Source organism: Coniophora puteana, assembly GCF_000271625.1.
Source record: "Coniophora puteana RWD-64-598 SS2 unplaced genomic scaffold CONPUscaffold_7, whole genome shotgun sequence".
NCBI lineage: Eukaryota > Fungi > Basidiomycota > Agaricomycetes > Boletales > Coniophoraceae > Coniophora > Coniophora puteana.
The window spans coordinates 1,642,971-1,661,837 of NW_006913059.1; the positions used below are offsets into that span (position 1 = coordinate 1,642,971).

At 51.4% G+C, this 18,867-nt stretch overlaps 6 protein-coding genes across 6 annotated transcripts; 5 read left to right on the forward strand and 1 right to left on the reverse strand.

The window, feature by feature from the left end:
* The first annotated feature begins 1,505 nt into the window (after window positions 1-1,505).
* On the forward strand, window positions 1,506-4,189 carry CONPUDRAFT_125481 (DUF1793-domain-containing protein). The gene is made up of 8 exons (XM_007771359.1): window positions 1,506-1,804; window positions 1,860-1,970; window positions 2,025-2,366; window positions 2,418-2,705; window positions 2,755-2,982; window positions 3,035-3,511; window positions 3,568-3,990; window positions 4,052-4,189. Exons 1-8 carry the CDS (start codon window positions 1,607-1,609, stop codon window positions 4,061-4,063), a joined length of 2,079 nt encoding a protein of 692 aa, XP_007769549.1. The 5' UTR covers window positions 1,506-1,606; the 3' UTR covers window positions 4,064-4,189.
* A 3,335-nt stretch (window positions 4,190-7,524) lies between these two features.
* CONPUDRAFT_125484 (glycoside hydrolase family 28 protein) lies at window positions 7,525-9,346 on the forward strand (the record flags this gene model as incomplete). Its single annotated transcript, XM_007771360.1, has 14 exons — window positions 7,525-7,726; window positions 7,785-7,839; window positions 7,895-7,911; window positions 7,964-8,010; window positions 8,066-8,140; window positions 8,196-8,283; window positions 8,336-8,380; window positions 8,435-8,505; window positions 8,557-8,637; window positions 8,703-8,767; window positions 8,821-8,890; window positions 8,953-9,000; window positions 9,063-9,110; window positions 9,170-9,346. 14 exons carry the CDS (start codon window positions 7,525-7,527, stop codon window positions 9,344-9,346), a joined length of 1,089 nt encoding a protein of 362 aa, XP_007769550.1.
* Window positions 9,347-9,874: 528 nt separating this feature from the next.
* On the forward strand, window positions 9,875-10,898 carry CONPUDRAFT_105734 (glutathione S-transferase). Its single transcript, XM_007771361.1, has 4 exons — window positions 9,875-10,085; window positions 10,166-10,359; window positions 10,417-10,531; window positions 10,585-10,898. The coding sequence occupies exons 1-4, from the start codon at window positions 9,915-9,917 to the stop codon at window positions 10,768-10,770; spliced, it is 666 nt and encodes a 221-aa protein (XP_007769551.1). The 5' UTR covers window positions 9,875-9,914; the 3' UTR covers window positions 10,771-10,898.
* A 150-nt stretch (window positions 10,899-11,048) lies between these two features.
* CONPUDRAFT_166120 (uncharacterized protein) lies at window positions 11,049-12,608 on the forward strand. The gene has a single exon (XM_007771362.1). The coding sequence runs from the start codon at window positions 11,126-11,128 to the stop codon at window positions 12,473-12,475; it is 1,350 nt and encodes a 449-aa protein (XP_007769552.1). The 5' UTR covers window positions 11,049-11,125; the 3' UTR covers window positions 12,476-12,608.
* Window positions 12,609-13,193: 585 nt separating this feature from the next.
* CONPUDRAFT_154675 (uncharacterized protein) lies at window positions 13,194-13,622 on the forward strand (the record flags this gene model as incomplete). Its single annotated transcript, XM_007771363.1, has 3 exons — window positions 13,194-13,205; window positions 13,264-13,410; window positions 13,476-13,622. The coding sequence occupies 3 exons, from the start codon at window positions 13,194-13,196 to the stop codon at window positions 13,620-13,622; spliced, it is 306 nt and encodes a 101-aa protein (XP_007769553.1).
* A 553-nt stretch (window positions 13,623-14,175) lies between these two features.
* Window positions 14,176-14,486, reverse strand: CONPUDRAFT_154676 (uncharacterized protein; the record flags this gene model as incomplete). Its single annotated transcript, XM_007771364.1, has 2 exons — window positions 14,176-14,418; window positions 14,463-14,486. The coding sequence occupies 2 exons, from the start codon at window positions 14,484-14,486 to the stop codon at window positions 14,176-14,178; spliced, it is 267 nt and encodes an 88-aa protein (XP_007769554.1).
* Between the last annotated feature and the right edge of the window lie 4,381 nt (window positions 14,487-18,867).

Genomic DNA, 18,867 nt, shown 5'->3' on the forward strand with positions numbered 1-18,867 from the left:
ACAACTTGGCAGGAACTCGCTTGTTGGGAGAACTCAGGTCATGTGTCCATATTCATCATCGGGGCGTCGAAAGTGACCACGTTCAATAATCCGATACAGCGAAAGCCAGATTCGAGTGCATCAGAGTGCATCTGACCAACCTCAACGGCCGAGGAAGCGGTCGCGAACATGACAAGTTAATGTTCCTGGTTGTCCAACGCCGCATCATGCCTTATATGTGCTGTACGACGTATGTATTGAGTTGCGGTTCTCGGTGAAAAATGACATTAGAGTCAAGCGAGTTTTCCTTGCTTGCGAGTAAGAGCTGGTTCGATAGCTCGCTGGAATGGCAACAGCGATTTTATGTCGCCCCGATATACAACTTTTCGACACATTTTCTTATCGTGGGCCAGGAGCAGGTCGATTCCATTTCCTAAAGAGTATAATCCCGTTTTCGACACGATCCACAGATAGACTTACGGAGGTATTGTGATAGAATCACTCAAAGTTCAGCTTGAGTTCAGCCCCATTCAGACATACAAGTTAGTTATCTCCGGATATCTGTGCGAGCTTCGAATTTACAAGTTACACGGTCAAAGTGTCCCAGTGCGTACACATTCTGCTGGCATCAAGGGCTTGAGAAGACACGATGTCGGAAACGCATCGACGAGAGATGGTACCTGGCACGGCTGTAAAGTTGCGGCAGAAGCGACAGGTCGGAGAAGGTCACTCGGTATTACCATATTTCGAGGTAGGGCAATGTGATTCAGCGAGGTTCATCGGGGATGGAAGGTGCCAATCAACGGGTTTAAGGAAGGTTGGAGAAGGAAGCCTGTTCACTCAAGCAGAGTGGGTGAACGGACGTAGGAAGCGGTACAGCGCCGCCGCCCTTAGACAAGCACGTGCTTGGATTTGCGAGGGAGACTTTGGAAGTGGGACCGTGTAGCCAAGGTCAGCTGAGGGGAAAACGGACGCATCGCACATGGATACCGCGTCATAGTGGGGTGGAAGCTGCACTGCATGGACCCGGTGGACGAAGTCAGGCACAGTGTTCGGAGCACGAAGACAACCTGTACGAGCGAGCATGCTTCCGAGGCGTCATGAGTTTCTCCAGTAGGGCAGCGGGGACGGACTCATGATCGTTAACTGCGAGATGGCTTTATTGGCTACTAAACATGGCCACGAGGAGAGAGGTTAGTTCTGAACGGTTTGAGTGGGGCAGATTAGGGCAAAAGGTCGGATTGGGAGCTTTCCATGGCCGAGAAGAGGTGGCGTCTCCGTGTAGTAGGTGCATATGGAAGGTGTATGCAGGTCTCAGGGTCTTGTGACCGCATCTCGATCGGTCAGATGTTTTGCGCATGGCTTGTTCCTGGCCACAAACGTCGCGTCCCACACCGTCCCGCATCTTGTCCTCTCTTGTCCTGCACATCGTCGCGGCATGTCGCACATGTTACGCATCATTTACCCCAGTCATGCTGCTCAAGTTCGCGTTTTCGACCAAATGAGCCGAGCCCGCAAGATGATGTCGCGATGTCCTGGTAGATCGTCACAACCGAGGCTCTGCAATCCATCGTATATAAGACGCAGAGGTTCGTCCCATACTCTCCATTCCACAGCCCTCACGGCAATGGGTATCTTCCAGGCTCTCTCCTACGCCTCTCTGGCGCTCTTCGCGTCCAGCGCTTCCGCCCTCGATTGGTCAGCAGACCCAGTCAACCCTCCCTCCGTCCCACTCGCCGTCCGCACCCCGTACCTTTCCGCATGGCTTCCCCAGGGTGCCGGTGCTTCGCTCGCCGGCACTTGGCCCGAGTTCTGGGCTGGCGCTGTATGTCTTATTGTACTAGCGCATACTTCTAAACTCATTGTCCCCGCCTTTTCAGACTCTCGGATGGGGTGGCTACGTTCGCGTTGATGGCACCACTTACACTTTCCTCGGCAACCCCGTTGTCCCTAACCTGAGCCCGGCTCTGGCCACCCAGAAGAGTTTGACTGTATGCGTCAACACTTCCATCTCAGTAAACGCCTCACGCTAACGTTCTCTTCAGTACACCTCGACCCAGTCGACCTTCGTCCTGACGGCCGGCCCTGTCGACATCACTGTCAACTTCCTCAGCCCTGTCGAGCCCACCGACCTCGTCAAGCAGTCGACCCCCTTCTCGTATTTGGCCATCTCGGCCGCTGCCAACGACGGTGGTTCTCACTCCGTCACGCTCTACTCCGATATCTCGGCCGAGTGGGCTTCCGGCGACAACACCCTGCCCGTCAACTGGACCTCGACCACCTCGGGTGACGTTTGGTTCCACCAGGTCCAGCTCCAGAGCCCATCTGTCTACGCTGAGAGCAACGACCAGTCTCAGTACGGTTCTGCCTACTATTCCACTCAGAGCGTAAGTCGTCGTCTCCTTCGCTAATGAACGTCTTCTCACACTTTTCTCCAGTCCACCAGTGCTACCTGGCAGACTGGTGCGGACGTCGACGTTCGCGCTCAGTTCATCAACAACGGCAATCTCGCCAACTCCGGTGACACCAACTTCCGTGCTATCAACGACAACTGGCCCGTCTTCGCTTTCGCTCACGACCTCGGTACCGTTTCCAGCGCTTCTGACCCCGTCATCTACGCCATTGGCCACGTCCGTGACCCCGCCATTCAGTACGTCACCGCTGGCAACAACCTGCAGGACCGTAGCTCCTATTTCTGGACCAAGTACACGAGCGTCACTGATGCTGTAAGTGCATATATTCAAAGAACGGGCTCGTTATACTCATTAAATACAGATCAACGATTTCGTTGGCAGCTACTCGACTGCTCTCTCTGATGCCAACACCTTCGATGCCAAGGTCAAGAGCGATGCCACCGCTATCTCCAACAACTACTATGCTATCGTCGCTCTCTCCATTCGTCAGGCCTTCGGTGCTACCGAGCTCACTGTCTCCCGCAACAGCGACGGCACGTGGAACACTGACGATGTCCTCATGTTCATGAAGGAGATCTCCTCGGATGGTGTGAGTGATTCCACCGCAGATGAGCTAGAAAAGATTCTCAAACCTTGAGCAGAATGTCAACACCGTCGACGTTATGATGCCTGCTTGGCCCGTTCTCCTTTACACCAACCCCACGCTCGGCAAGTACCTCCTCCTCGGCCTCTTCCAATACCAGCAGACCGGTCTCTACCCCAACACCTGGGCCGTCCACGATCTCGGTGCTTCCTACCCCAAGGCCATCGGACACAACGACGGCAACGACGAGAAGATGCCTCTCGAGGAGTGCGGCAACATGCTCATCATGGCTCTTAGCTACACCCAGAAGTCTAACGACCAGTCGCTCATCTCGACCTACACCAAGCTCCTCGAACAGTGGACTGGCTACCTCGTCGATGAGGCCCTTATCCCCGCCGATCAGATCTCGACCGATGACTTCGCCGGCTCGCTCGCCAACCAGACCAACCTCGCTATCAAGGGCACCGTCGGTATCGCAGCCATGGCCGCGATCGAGGGCCTTCTCGGCAACACCGACGCCCAGCAGAACTACAGTGTACGTCTCTACTCCCGTTTCTCAGCTACCGATACTGACCTCCCACACAATAACAGAGCATCGTCTCGTCTTACTCCCCGCAGATCATCCAGTTCGCCAGCGCCTCCAACCACCTCGAGCTCAACTACGGCGCGTCCGACAGCTGGGGCCTGACGTACAACATGTACGCGGACAAGCTCCTCGGCACGAACGCGTTCCCGCAGTCGCTCTTCGACTCGCAGACGGCGTGGTACAAGGGCGTGATCAACCAGTACGGCGCGCCGCTCGACACGCGCCACACGTACACCAAGTCGGACTGGCAGATCTGGACCGCCGCGTTCGTGACGGACAACACGGTGCGCGACGCGATGATTGACGCGGTGTACGCGTACATCGGCGACGGCCAGAACAACGTGCCGTTCAGCGACTGGTACGACTCGGTGGCGGGTACGACTAGCGGCTTCCGCGCGCGTCCTGTCGTTGGTGGTCACCTTGCTCTTGTAAGTTTATCTGTTGCTCTTTGACGTGTAGAGATGAGGTGCTGACGTGTGCGATTTATAGCTCGCTTTGTAAAAACATGTTCGTTGAACGACTAGGGTGTAAAGTTGTGGTTGTGCGAGTAAACTTTCCTTAGGGTAATTATTGTGGATGTATAGTAGAATGTGCAAATACCTAGGGACCCGTCCCTGCTATCAACTCAAACTCGTGCGAGACAGTTTTGGCAGATGCCTTGCCGAAGTAGCAGCTGGAGCACTATCTTTCATTCATCGAAGATTGCTTCTATCTTGACGCGCCTCGTTGCAAGTTGGAGCACGCATCTGTTACACAGGTTTCAAACCTGGACAACTGTAAGTATCGAAGCCGGTGAGGGCTACGACATGTGCACGCACGAGTTCAAAGCGGATCAAAGGCCACACCGTGACTAAAGCTTAAAGAGCGGGATACGCTGTAGTAATACAATTCCCACGCCACCCCACGAACTTTACGAGCAAAGTTCAAACTACGAGCCCCTCTGAGTCCTTTTCCTATCTTTCGCCGTCGACGTTTGAACCTCGCATTAATCTCTCGATGGCCTCATCGACACTTACCATTGGGGAAGATCATTCGAGATCGGAGCAGGTATCTATATCCTCCATGACATTATCCGATTACGACCAGGCGGATGACTCCTCACAGCTACGTATCGCCTATGACTTTCTGCAAAAGGAGCACGTCCGTTTGATGCAGACCAAGGAGGCGATGGAGCAAGACAACGCAACACTTCGCGGAGGAGTGAGACGGCTCGAGGAGGAGGCTCAGAAACAAAAGAGTCACTTTCACAGCATAGGAGCTGGGGCAAACAGCGAGAACCGTGTGTTGCAAGAGAAGTTGAAGGAGTATGTGATGATTATGGAGGAGGACTCACAGATGATCAAGAGGCTGAGCATGGAAAACCGAGTCTTGGTAGCGGACCACAAAGCGGTGCAACGTGCGCTGAGGGTCGCCAACGAAGATATCGCCATTCTCAAGGCGGAGGCAGAGCGAAAGGAAGTTCAGGCTGTTCGTGAGCAGCTCATTCGCACCACACGGCAGTGCACCCGCCTTGTCTCCGCGTTTGAGAGTGGCTTGGCAGACCTTAAAGCTACCCAGCTTGTTCTATCAGACCTCGACGCCGCGGGGGAGAAAACTGCCGTTTCCATCGAACGCCTCAATGCGGAGGTTGCACACAAAGAAATTCTGCTCCAGCTCTTGAGCCCGTGCGGCTCATTTACTACCCCTATCACACTTGACCCAATCCCCCTCGGTAATCATATTCAATCTGATGCGCCATCTGTTGGAGGCGGTCATGCAGAGGCGGGTGCTTCATTAGCGTCGGTGGCCATTCAGCAAGAATGCGGAAAAACGGTCGCATCTCCACCGGAAACAATTGACTTGCCTGCTCAGTTGATGCTCTCCGCTAGAGAGCGTGACCCCGAGGATATCGCTGTATGTCTCACGATTCCTATCATTGATCTCATGCTTCAATACCTTCCTCGTAGATCGACGAAGTTTGCGCATCAAAGACGCATGCGAGTTACGCCAAACACAGCGAACCCAAGCCTGACGCACCGATTAGTGAAGACGTACGCACCTGCAAACGCTTAGTCTCTCAGTCTTCCGCGAAAGTGCCAACACATTTTGCGACCATGGAGCAAGGAGACAGGGTGCAGTTCCTTCAGATGTGGGTACTGGGACAGTGTAAGAAGCCAGTGCTAGGATGGCGCGCGTTTCTGAAGAAGTCGGCACGCACTGAGGGTTATGACATGGAAGTGCTGAAGAGTGATATAAAGCTGCTAGCGGAAGGCCTAAGAAGGAGGACTTCGGCAATCGTGGACACCTCCAAGCTAAGCACTCTGCTACAGTGCACCACTTTGCCAGAGGAAGTACAGGGGAGCCTCGTACGTCTGGCGAGGGCATCTGCGGAGTAGTTGTCTCAGTTACAGTTGGCACTGGTGATGTTACTTACGCCCAGTTGTACGGTAGCGGAAGTGCAATCCTGGACAATTAGTTCGTTTCTTGGCGTTACAAATTGAGAAGGACTTCAAAAACATGTCTGGCCACGTACGGCAACAATTTTGTTCCAAGTGCCAGAACGGGAGCCAAGTTGGAACCAAGCGCTTTGACATTCACACTGCAGACATACTGTCATTTTTCTGTTACGAAAAGTGAGTGAAGAAGGCGGACAGATGAAAGCCTTTTTCACCCATCTTTTGCTGTGCGAAAAGTTACTGAAAAGTTGAACTTTTGCCTCGGAGCTTGCATTTCTGTGCGGAGATTAGATAGAAATACGTCCGAATCGGGAAGTTAGAGTCCAAATTCGGTAACCCGCCCAGTTTACCAGCGCAATATTGACGCAATTGTCGGCTAAAAGAATACATTTTCCTGTGCAAAAGGGGGTTCCAAAACTCGGAGGGAAAGGCTTTCATCTCGCCGCCTCTTTCTCTCCGTTTCATCCCGGGTAAAATCGCCGTTTGTCTGCAGTGTCAATGTTGCGGCGACCAACTTGAAAATCAAACTCCGACAGTCGGAGATTCAAGCTGAAGGCAGAAGCGAGCTTCGACGCCTTCTGTTCAATGAAAAGCTTTTTGACATCGTGCTAGCTATCGGTGTCTCTCTCAGGAGGAGCCCGTACACAATCAAGATCGCACCCTCGGAACATGATCCTACCCATTTCTCTGCGCATATGTTAGCGTCGTCGCCATAGCTTTCGCCATCTCGCCAAACAGAAGCAGCCCACACTGCCGGACTCAGCAAAGCATATGCTCTCGAACACTTCGAGGGAAATGTGTCGACCTTCACCTCTGGTAAAGATGAAATCGGCCCGCGCTTGGCCCGCACGGCCCGTCTACCAAGAACACATCCATTCATTTGGCGCGTTGAGGTGAGGGTTGAGTTGGCGCCATGACAATTGTCCTTGAGTCGCACAAACTCCTTCAATTGGCTGAAGGTTGTCACAGGTTCCGTTTAAGTGCCCTGCCTAGCCAACGCGGTGTTTTGTTGTCAACATTAACGCCTGCAGCTGACTGCGCTTCTCCGGGACCGCAACTTCCTCGGGTTCGCCGCAACGTGGTGTCCCTAAACTTGTGAGAGAGCTCTAAAATACAAAAGCCAAATTTGACCAATTGCTCTCGCGTGGTTGTTCTATTTCCGCAGACATAGCTGATGGCCGACGAGTCAATTTCAGGCTTGAATGACAGGTATACCGTGAAACTTCATTTGGCGGTGAGTCCGCCTGGTCGCATTTTCCCACTTTGTTCGCGTTGCCAGCGACATGTCGCGGAAAAACCAAGACCAGCTTCCTGGTCGCCCGTGGAAACTCTGGACGCGTTCTCAGACCGAGAACTATCGATACCGTAGGCAACACGACCTCAAAGGTCCTCCAACATACTGGTTTCTGGTCTCCGCCGGGCCGCCAGAGACGTACATAAGGGCGTTCTCTTCGCCTTAAGCCAACCAGTCACTCTTAGCTACTGCTCAACGGATCTCTACACCAGCTCTACACACTCGATCTGACAATGTTGCCGTGGACCTCCCTCGCTCTTCTCGTTCCCTACGTCGTCGCCGCTCCCGCCAGCACCGAATGCACGGGAACGATTTCCTCGCTTGACGATGTTACCGACGCAGTCAAGTGCACGACGATCAACATCGAGTCTTTCACCGTTACCGCTGGTGAGACCTTCAGCCTCGACCTTGCGTCGGGCACCACGGTCAACGTCAGTAAGTGTCGAGTTGCACATTATTGTCCATTTCGTCTGGGCTGATTCACCTCCGACAGAGGGCGACGTCACTTTCGGCTACAAGGAGTGGGATGGACCCCTCTTCGAGCTCAAGTTAGTCATTCTGTCGTTGTTCGAGAGTTTGATTCGCTGCTAACCTGAGAAATAGAGGCGACAGCGTCACTTGTTAGTCTACTCACTCCTTTTCTCGGCAATCGTGCTAATTCTACCCATTCAGTCAACGGAAACGGCTACAAGTTCGATGGCAATGGTGCTGACTACTGGGTTCGTGCTCTATCTAAAAGTCTATTCTTGGCGGAAACACTGACGCGCACGACAGGACGGCCAAGGTACCAACGGCGGAACCACCAAGCCTCATCCGATGTTGAAGGTCGAGGCCTCGGGAACCATCAGCGTACGTATACATACGCATAGTAACGATTAAGCCTCACAACCTTCCCTCTAATCAGGACGTATACGTCTTGAACTCCCCCGCGCAGGCGTGGTCCATCGACAACACCGGTACTATTGAGCTCACTGGTATCACTGTTGACAACTGTACGTCGACACTCCCCGGCATTGTCACTTTGTCTGAACGTTGCCCCTATAGCTGCGGGTAACAGCGCGAACAGCGCGAGTGGCAGCGACCCTGCTGGTAGGCAGTTTTACTAAGTCGAGACTCTGCTCCGTGGCTCATTGCATATTCAAGGTCACAACACCGATGGTTTCGACGTCTCCGGCAGTGATGTCACCATTACGAACAGCAAAGTGATCAACCAGGTTTGACGCTTTTCATGGCTTGGTTCAACGGCCTCTAAGTCTACTCCACAGGATGATTGCCTTGCCATCAACAAGGGCTCCAACATTGTTTTCTCTGACAATACCTGCGAGGATGGACACGGCATCTCTATCGTAAGTCATTGATCTCTCTCCTAGCCTTCTATCAGGGCTTACCACATAACTTGCTGTCACTCTAGGGTTCTATCTCTTCCGACAAGACCGTCTCTGACGTCACAATCTCTGGGAACACTGTGACTAACTCGTGAGTTCAAGGCTATTTAGACATAGTACTGCATTGTTGACGCTGCATTACAGTCAGCAGGGCCTCCGCATCAAGAGCGACAAGAGTGCAACCGGCAGCTCGGTCAAGAGCGTCACTTACACCGTGAATATTTCCGTTATATCCCATCACACTAAACGTGTGGCTGACCACCCCTTTCTCTACAGAACAACAAGGCCACAGGTATTACCAAGTACGGTATTCTGATCACCCAGGTAAGCTTTAGTCCATTCGCAATCCCTCCTCGTCGCCGCACATTGTTAATCATCTTCGACAGAGCTATCCCGATTCGGACGGCACCCCCGGAACTGGTACTACCTTCGAGGTACGCTGCATTCCGATCAACACTGATTATACGAGACCAACAGTTAACGTGACTCAAAGGAAATTAACTTCACTGGCGGCGCGACTACAGTCGAGACTACGAGCGACGCCGACATGGTTGTTGTCGACTGTGGCTCGGGCTCTTGCAGCGGTACTTGGGACTGGTCTGACCTCACGGTCAGCGGTGGCAAGGACGGCACCATTAACAACGCAGATATTTCGGGCTTCACTCAGTAGACTTACTTGGGAATTTTGTTGGAAAGTCCAACGGCATCTAGACACGTAGCAGGAAAATACATACACGGGTTCTGTAGGTTTCTTTTGTCAGGGACCACTTTGTCATATACCATATTTATGAAACACGATTGTGAGTTTCCAAGTCTGAAGTGCTGACAGCTGGAATGAGCTAGCCCGCCCTTGGGTGTGCTTGGAATCTGCTTCAAGGGGTTGTACGTATGTTATGAGAGTCAGGGGAAATATGCCCAAAGAAGTATTTACCCCTGACAGGATAACGCTTGGGACAAGTCCGCCTTACAGCACGACCTCTTCTTCAACTTTCTCTACACCTACCGTAGTGGATTCGAACGGCAACAACTCCTGCGCTCCTAGTCTTGCTATTGCCATATGTCATGACATCAAAGCTACATTGTCAACCCTTCCTGATACCAAATCCTGTAGCTCACTCTCGGCCTTGTTGGGCTTAACGCGGGCCGGATGGCAACATCTATATCACCCGCGATCACGCGTCCTCTCAACCTCCTGCACTTCACACACAAGTTGGACCACACGATCACTGTTGAGCAAGATGTCCTTGAAGCTTTACGGTCATCCCTTGTCGACTTGCACGCATCTCGTAGCCGTCGTTTGCAAGGAGAAACGCGTCTCATACGAGTACATCGAGATTGACGTGTTCAAGGGCGAGCAGAAGGCGCCAGAGTTCGTTGTCGTGCATCCCTTTGCCCAGGTTCCTTATATCGTGAGTTACGCTACTACTCATTTCATCTCATCGCGATGGTGTTACTACTCAAAATTGCTCGCTGAACTTCACCCACACAGGACGATGATGGCTTCAAGTTGTTCGAGTCGCGTGCCATCGCCCGCTACCTAGCCAAGAAGTATACCTGCCAGGGCACAGAGCTCATCCCTTCAGACCCGCTTGAGGTGGCCATCTTCGAACAGGGGGCATCTATCGAGACTTTCAACTTTTTCCCCTTAGCGCAACGATTTGCCAGGGAGTTGCTTTTTAACCCGTGAGTTCTCCGTGTTATATCTTTCCCACACTCCCACCCAGCGTTTGCGTATCTCAGGATGCAAGGCTTCGCTTCCGATGAGGGTCGTGCCAAAGAGGCCTATGCTAAGCTTAACGCCAACCTCGACGCGTACGATGAGATCCTCGGAAGGCAAAGGTACATTGGTGGTAACGTCGGTGCTGTCGCTTTCCCGAGCCTACTATGCGCGCTAACCGTCATCGACAGATGATCACCCTCGCAGATCTGTTTCACGTCCCATATGGCTCTCTTTTGGTCCAAATCGGCCGGGGTGAAGTGTTCGAGTCGCGTGCCAACGTGGCCAGGTGGTGGAAGGAGATCTCATCCAGACCATCTTGGCTGGCTGTTCAGGAAGAGTTCAAACTGCATGAATATAAGTTCACATCTGTTTAGAAGCGGACGGCACATATGGCTTACGAAACGATTGCCCAACATTTGTAATGTGAAGCACGGATCTGTACATATCATGAACAACACGCCAATGGTTAGTACCTTTCTGTGGGTATCCCACGGTGGAGCGAGCACGCTACTCTAGCCTAGACTCTAGAAAACGCTCCCACTCTCATAATTATCAGGGCAGGAGCGTGGACCCATACCTGCATGACATCATGCCCCAGCTGACTCGGCTGGTGGTGCCAAGTGAGTCTAGGTGCACGGACGATAGGCGCCTTGCCCGCACTGTGGTCTATGTATACCGTGACATGCCTGCACCGTTCCCTCGCCTCAACCCTACCCCCCGTTCGCCTCGATGACTTCTTTCAACCTCGACGAAGGTTACTCAGACGCAGCCTCCACCTCTGCATACACAATGTCCCCACCACTTGACGCTGAACCCTCGCAGCTCCGATTAGCATACGACTTCCTGCAAAAGGAACACGTCAGCCTACTACGGGACAAGGAAAGGGCGGATGCGGACAAAAGGGCACTACAAGCTGAAGTAGAGCGACTACGGGACGATGTGCGAACGCAGGGAGAAGAACTTCATAGGGTCGGAGCGGAGGCGGCGAGCACACGTCGGGTGTTGGTGCGGAAGGCAGATGGGTACGCGGCGCTGCTGAAGGAGGAGGTCAGAGAGATGGAGAGGCTCAAGATAGAGAATGATATGCTGGTGGCAGAGCGTCAAGCGTTGGAGGACGCTCTGCAGGCATCCAACCAGGAGATCGCTTCCCTGAAGGCGGACGCAGAGCGGAGGGTAGCACGTGGTCACTGGGAATGGCGCTCGCGCATGCTGCAGCGATGCAACGAGCTCGTTCCCCTCGTCGAGAGCCGCTTGGCTGAACTGAAATCCACTCAAGCATCTTTGTCGAACCTAGATAGCATTGATGCGGACCAGGCTGCTGAAGACGCGGAAGAGCGTGATCACGGGTTTTTACTTCAGCTTCTAACCCCACATCCGTCAACGAAAACGCAACGCAACGCACCTACTCATCCTGCATCTTCTCTTGCACCCCCTTTTTCCGACGACCAAACCCGACCTAGCGCCTATTCTACTCCCCAGCCCGGCATCCTCCGGGGCGACATCCTGACTTTGGGCCTTCCTACGCCTAAGCCGACGCCTGACGACACGCCAGTCTCACTTACCTCGCACTCTGGGGCACACACTCAACCATCAACCCCTTCCGCAATCTCTGAGCCTCGCAGCTCGCCTGAACCACACTCTCCCCATAGCGATCCACCAAGCCCCATCGATCTTTTTAGTACTCCTTCGCCAGACCTCTCAGAGGACCAACCAGATGTAGTTGAGGTGTGCGCAGTCCTAATCTCGTGGTCTCGCGTCCGGAGGGCGCTTGACTGCTTTGTGGCCATGAGTCAAAGTAACAAGGTGCGCTTCCTCGAGCAGCGTATCCTGTCGCGAAAAGAGGAGGGTTCGAGCAAGGATGCGCCGATGGCTAAGTTCCTGTCGTCCGCGGTGAGCTCAGATAAGTACGGCATGGCGCGACTCGAGGAGGACTTGCGGTTGGTCGCAGAGGACATCTCGGACGCGAAGAGTTTCACGGAGTTCTTGAGTCGGACACCATTACCTTTGGCTACTAAGGAGAGGCTGATTCATATCGCGGAGGCAGTTAGTGCACAAGGTAGCAGCATGGCGCCGAACTGACCTTTGCTGACTGACCTACGCTATACCCTTGTTACACTGAATCTTGTATATTTGACTAGTTTTTCGTTGTTATTTGCTGTATGAAGAGTAGGGAGCATTCCGTATTTGTACTGCGCAAGTTTGCCTAAGCTTGCAGAACGCCGTCGGTGGAGGAATCATGGGAAGAGAGGATTAAGAGAGGGGAAGGGATGCCATAAAGACATAGCCATCCCCGATATCCGGAACTTCGGACGAAACGCCCTTGTTAAGATGGTGCCTTCATGATCTGTAAATATCCTATTTAGCAAAGCCCCTGATGATTTCTTGCTCTACTTCCGATATATCAAGTGCAGCGTCAGTAAGCGCTCGTCGCCCTGCCCAGCACCACCCCATGCAGCACCTACTACAGATCCTTCTTCACCATTTCACCATTATCTTCGGGAAAGGCGGCGCTCGGTATGAAAACGATTGGCTATTGCGCAGCCGAAGCACACGTAACCAAGCGTGGACTTGTGAAGGGGCGCGACGACGTCCTCGTCTCTTGGAGATGACCACCAATGACACAATGTATCGTCAATATACGGCGAAGCAGACTTTGCTTAGCGCAAAGATAGCTCTATATGGACAAGCCGAGACGAAGCTACCCGGGAGATAATAAGATATTTTATACCGCTCGCATCGCCGTGAATACTAACGCCTTTCAACTTCTACCCTTACGCGATCGGGTATGCCATCGAAAATGTCTTTAAGCGTGCGTGTCTCTCATATCTCATTTACCTCATTTCCCCCGTCATGTTCGCTCTGTTTAGGCTGACGCGGATGTCGCTGCAGGAGGCGTGGACTCGCAACCGATGAAAAACGCGCGGAGGAGGGCATCGGAGAGCATTATTACCGCACTGAAGGCCAAGTTTAACGCGTACGAGATCCTCGGCAAGGAGAAGTACACTGGTGGCAGCGTGGGCACCTCCGTCATATATTTCTCATGTTTGCACTGCATTCTGACTTTCGTTTGCGTACGTAGGATATTATACTCGCCGAGTTGTTCCATCCTTGCCTACGCAGCGCTGCTCACCCCAATGTCGCTCGGTGGTGGAAGGAGATCTCAAATAGGCCCTCTTGGCTCACTGTGAAGGATGACGCTTCAGCCATCCGATTCTCGTTGGGCTAAATGAGGGCATGAAATTGTATCCGAAATTGTACAGTAGCTGAACAATATTATCCAAAGTTTCTGACATCTCGCAATTTAACTATCAATAAATGCGCGCTTAAATGCCAGATCTCGTCCCACCTTTACACAGCAATTATATTATTAGCCCTCAGACGCCCATAACACATCTGAGTCCCGCGATAACGTCTCTGCTCTCGCGCCCAAGCTGAAAGGCAAGCCGACACATTCACCTGTAATCGCTATGAGCTGGATTAGCGTAGGTTTCCTACACTCTGGTGTGCGCCACTGCACTGATTGCCTGAATCTGTGGCGCCTCCGCCAAGTAGCGGGTGTTGTCATATGCCAGTGGGACAGAAGCGGAGAAGAACAATGATGTTTACGAGGTGATCAAGGCGAAAGAGGGAGCAGGGACTGAGACCGGGCCTAGCGTTCACAGGTCCACCGAGACCATGTTGAGAACGTACGTTCATTCATAGCAGAACTATCTTGTCAGATGTTAAATGAAAGCTCACGATACATGGTAAGGTCAAGCACCGACTCAGAGGTGTCCCGGCTACGACGCGAGGTCAAGTTGCTCAAAGTCGACTGGAGCGCCACAAGAAGAAAGCTCGTTGGTGTTGAACTGGAGAAAAACATCGTGGAACAAGAACGGCTCGCGCTGCAACGTACTGTGGACAAATATACGCTGCGAATCGAGGGCGACAATCGGAAAATCTGCCATCTGGAAGCAGAGAATAAAAATCTGGCGACCAAGCTTCGCGAAGCGGAGAGCCGGGAACTGGTCGCTGTGCAAGAGCTATCTCGTGAAAGGATCTGACGCGATTACATTGATTAGCTTACCGCCGACCCCGGAAGCCGATGCATTGTGTCCTGTGGCGCTTCGCAGAGAAGCCCGCCTTTCCGCGTCGTACATCACTAAATGGGCGGACCGAATATAAGTACATGAGCAGTAGTAGAATCGGTTATAATTGACACCGTACCTTGATGATATTTCGAATCTCCAGCACGAGTGGAGCGTAAAGTCCGTTTTTAACATATGGGAAATCAGACCAAAATTAGATGGTGAAATGGTCAGATCAGGGATGATATTATAATATTGATGGCTATCTTACCACTGACGGAGCCTGCATGATAATTACACGATAAGAACGGCTGGTGATCTATGCCGCATGATAAAAACTCACACCATATGATGAGGACTCGCAATCTCGCCCATGATTTTAATGACAAGACATTCATTGTGAATATTATATAGTACATGATGTAGCATTATGCGAGGTTAAAACAACGAACGAGGATAATACACGAGAGCAGGAACACGAGGGCAGCAACATGAGAGCAACAATGATACATGAGAGCAGCAGCAGTACACGAGATCAGGAGGTCCGAGGAAAGAATTAGACTCAAGTTACTCGCGTCAACCATCTATGGCTCTTCATCCATCACTTTCCACTGGGTTGAGCTAAAAGGGATGAAAAATGAGTGAGTGATGGGGCGACAGCAACAATGCATGCACCTCATCGTAGTAGAGTGCATTGAAGAATGCTGTTGGCTTCGTGCATAAGGGGTTCTGGCTTTCGGGAGGTACTTATATGCGTAGTAAAACGTGCCAGATTTACCAGAGCCAAAACACCAGAAGAACTTGACAATTCTAAGACAAGTGGATGTGGTGACAATTGGTGGTGGGGAGGCGTGTAAGACAGGTGAGGAAGGAAAACAGAGAGTACAGGGGAGGATAAATAGCGGGGTGAAGAAAGAGAAACGGTTGAAGGGAGGAGAGAGAAAAGGCGGGGAGAGTGTTCAAAAAGGCGAAGGCATACAAAAATGTCTTATCTTATCTTATCTCTCCATCAGCTTTAGGGCTGGCTTCATCATCTGTCTCTGATTGGCCAGAATTATTAGAGGTCCTCTTCTATTTCATTTTGCCGTCGTTCTTGTAGCTGGAATGCATGTCGCCGCTTCAAATTATCAAGCATTGCTTTGCAAGAACTATAGGTATGAATAGAAGCAGACAGAGGCCGAGCAGTTGGTATTCGTGCATTCAACGTGGTGTGGCCAGTTTTCTCCCCCCACTCACTTGTTCCACGAGCGTGCACAAGGGCGAGTTCATGCGTCGTCTCAGGCATTTCCGCCACACTTACTCATTTTACAAATTTATTCGTAAAATATGGGTGCTCAGACATGCTTGCTTGCTCCGTGAGCGCGTGGCTTTAAATACCAGCAGTTCAAGTTTAGTTTTCAAAGGGAATATCCCTATTTCAATGTGCCTGGATACAACTTGGGGTCTTGCAAGGCAAGCTCGAGCCTGAGTGAACGTTAAGTGAAGACGAGACTCTCACCAACGCGACCGGCTCCGCATCATTGTAAAGGTCAGCGGGTATTCGAATCTCTACTGTTTGTTATTGTTCATCGTTTTTCGTTTGTTATTTGTTAATGTTCATTAGTATTCCTCTCTGCCTAAAGCGGTGGCTGACATAAGCAGTTGAAGTTATCGCTCAATGATAATTTTGTTTCTGAGATGGTCTCCGTATTTTATATTCGACTAACAAATGCAAAACAAATGTACGAGCAAGATCATCAATTTTGATCAATGGTAAAGTGTCCGCGACATGGTGTTCGGCCGAAATTCACTGCCACACCATAACGATATGTTCACTCAATGGGAATGCGTCACCATTCGTGATTATACACAACTGTCTCGACGGCGATATTATAACGGTGAGCACTCGGTATAACGGTCAGATTTTTCCCACCCATTTAGTGATTACTCGTATCTTCAATATTTCTGCCCGCTTTTGTTTGGTTTTTTGTTTGTACTCTTGATCAGATCCCTTTGAGATCAGATTCGCTCTCGATCCGGATATCCTCAACCATTTTGGGCCATACTCCCGTTGATAAGATAATGGACCCTGAGCGCTTTGTTCGTCGCCATCCTTTCCTCCCTCCCTCCCTCCCCTCCCTCCCCGTTTTCGCACCATGGATCCTTTTAATTGTAGAGTCGGTGCGTCTCTCAATCCCTGCGATGTCTACACTCACTTACTCCATCCCTACCAGGACCACGGTGCAGATCTTCGGTGCGTACATCACTAAATGGGTGGGAAAAGTTTGACCGTTATACCGAGTGATCACCGTTATAATATCGTCGTCGAGACAGTTTTGTATGATCACGAATGGTGACGCATTCTCATTGAGTGAACATACTGTTACGGTGTGGCAGTGAATTTCGGCCGAACACCATGTCGCGGACACTTTACCATTGATCAAAATTGATGATCTTGCTCGTACATTTGTTAGTCGAATATAGAATACGGAGACCATATCAGAAACAAAATTATCATTGAGCGATAACTTTAACTGCATATGGCAGCCACGGCGCTTTAGGTAGACACGAACACTAACGAACAATAAAAACGGCAGAGATTCGAATACCCGCTGACCTTTGCAATGATGCGAACCCGGTTGCGTTGGTGAGAGCCTCGTCTTCACCCAAAAAAAGCCCTTGATCTGTACGTGCTGCAGTCTCTGCTTCAGCAAGCTATGCTGGGTCTCCTTCTTCATCGCTGGTTTCACCGCTCTCTGTTGGAGTGAGGTTGTACACTGCTCCGGCATTGGTCTGGTGGATGGCTCGGGATGCTCGGGCGAAGCAGAGAAGCGGACAGAGGACGGTTCGGGATGCTCGGGAGAAGCAGAGAAGCGGATAGAGGACAGCTCTGGATCCTCAGGAGAGGTAGAGAAGCAGAGAAGCGGGACAACGTGAAGGGATAAATGTTGGAATGCATGGGGTCGCCGACATGTATATATGGGCGACCTCTCGCCTCGCTTTCCCCCATCCGCATGTACTACTGCGTATGGGGTAAGCACATTTCGCTCACTATGCGATACAGGACACACACTGACACTCGCTCTATAGTCTAATATACTGTAACTTCTAACACCCACGTCCTCCGGTAGCAAGACACCAGCGAGCGCTATCGAGTCCGACCTCTCCTCAATTGAAGAAGATCCAGCGTCGGTGCCAAAGCCTGCCATTCAAACCAGGGCAAAGAGTGCCAGGATTAGTACAGGGGGAAAACCACCGGCGAAGAAGACTGGCAACTAGGTATGTTATATCAGTATATCACTGCTTCATTTCACTCACGTCCCCTCCCTTCACAGAGATTGTTTGTCCCGGGCCTGCGTTCGCCCAAATGTATGTTTTATTTTCTTGCTCCCTTCCAACTGTCGCTTCACGGTCTATACACTTTAATTCGTTCTTTGTACTTCCTGCGCTCGTCTACTGCTGCTGCTCTCATGCATCCTTGCTGCTCTCGTGTATTTACCTCATTCATCGTTTTAACCTCGATTAATGCTACATGCTGTACTATATAATGTTCACAATGAATGTCTTGTCATTAGAATCATGGGCGAGATTGCGAGTCCTCACCATATGGTGTGAGTTTTTATCATACGGCATAAAACACCAGCCGTTCTTATCGTGTAATTATCATGCAGGCTCCGTCAGTGGTAAGATAGCCATCAATATTATAATATCATCCCTGATCTGACCATTTCACCATCTAATTTTGGTCTGATTTCCCATATGTTAAAAACGGACTTTACGCTCCACTCGTGCTGGAGATTCGAAATATCATCAAGGTACGGTGTCAATTATAACCGATTCTACTACTGCTCATGTACTTATATTCGGACCGCCCATTTAGTGATGTACCACACCCATCGCTTTCAGGTTATTAACTCACGAAGTAATGCTCGTAGATGACGACTGCACGGTCTTGGCGGTTTCTATATCTGAGCCTACAGTCGTTTCGCTCGTGATCGCCCCACCCTCGCTTCAGATGCAGAATCTGTAGGTACGCCCTCTCGCTCGACACCATCCCCCTCCGTTGATAATGTCTAACACAGAAACTCGCCATCCGTGCATACACGCTCATTGCAGGCTCAGCCACAGCAAGCTCGGGCCCTGTCTCTCGGCGTGCCTCTCTCTGAAACTCCCTCACTCATGGCGCCCATCCTTTCCTCTCCCATGGCTCCTGCTACAAGTGTGTACATTATCTCACGTCTTCTCCTATGCTTAGTACTAGCTGCTTTACAGTATTGCAAGTCCCTGCCTCACTCGCATCCCCGGCATCCAATGACAGGTAACGGGTACCTCATTGCCTGTGCAGGTGCCAGAAACCTCCCAGTAAGTCACATCCCCAATTGCTAACACTTCCGTGCCGCAGGATAAAGCCCTGCTGCCACGTTT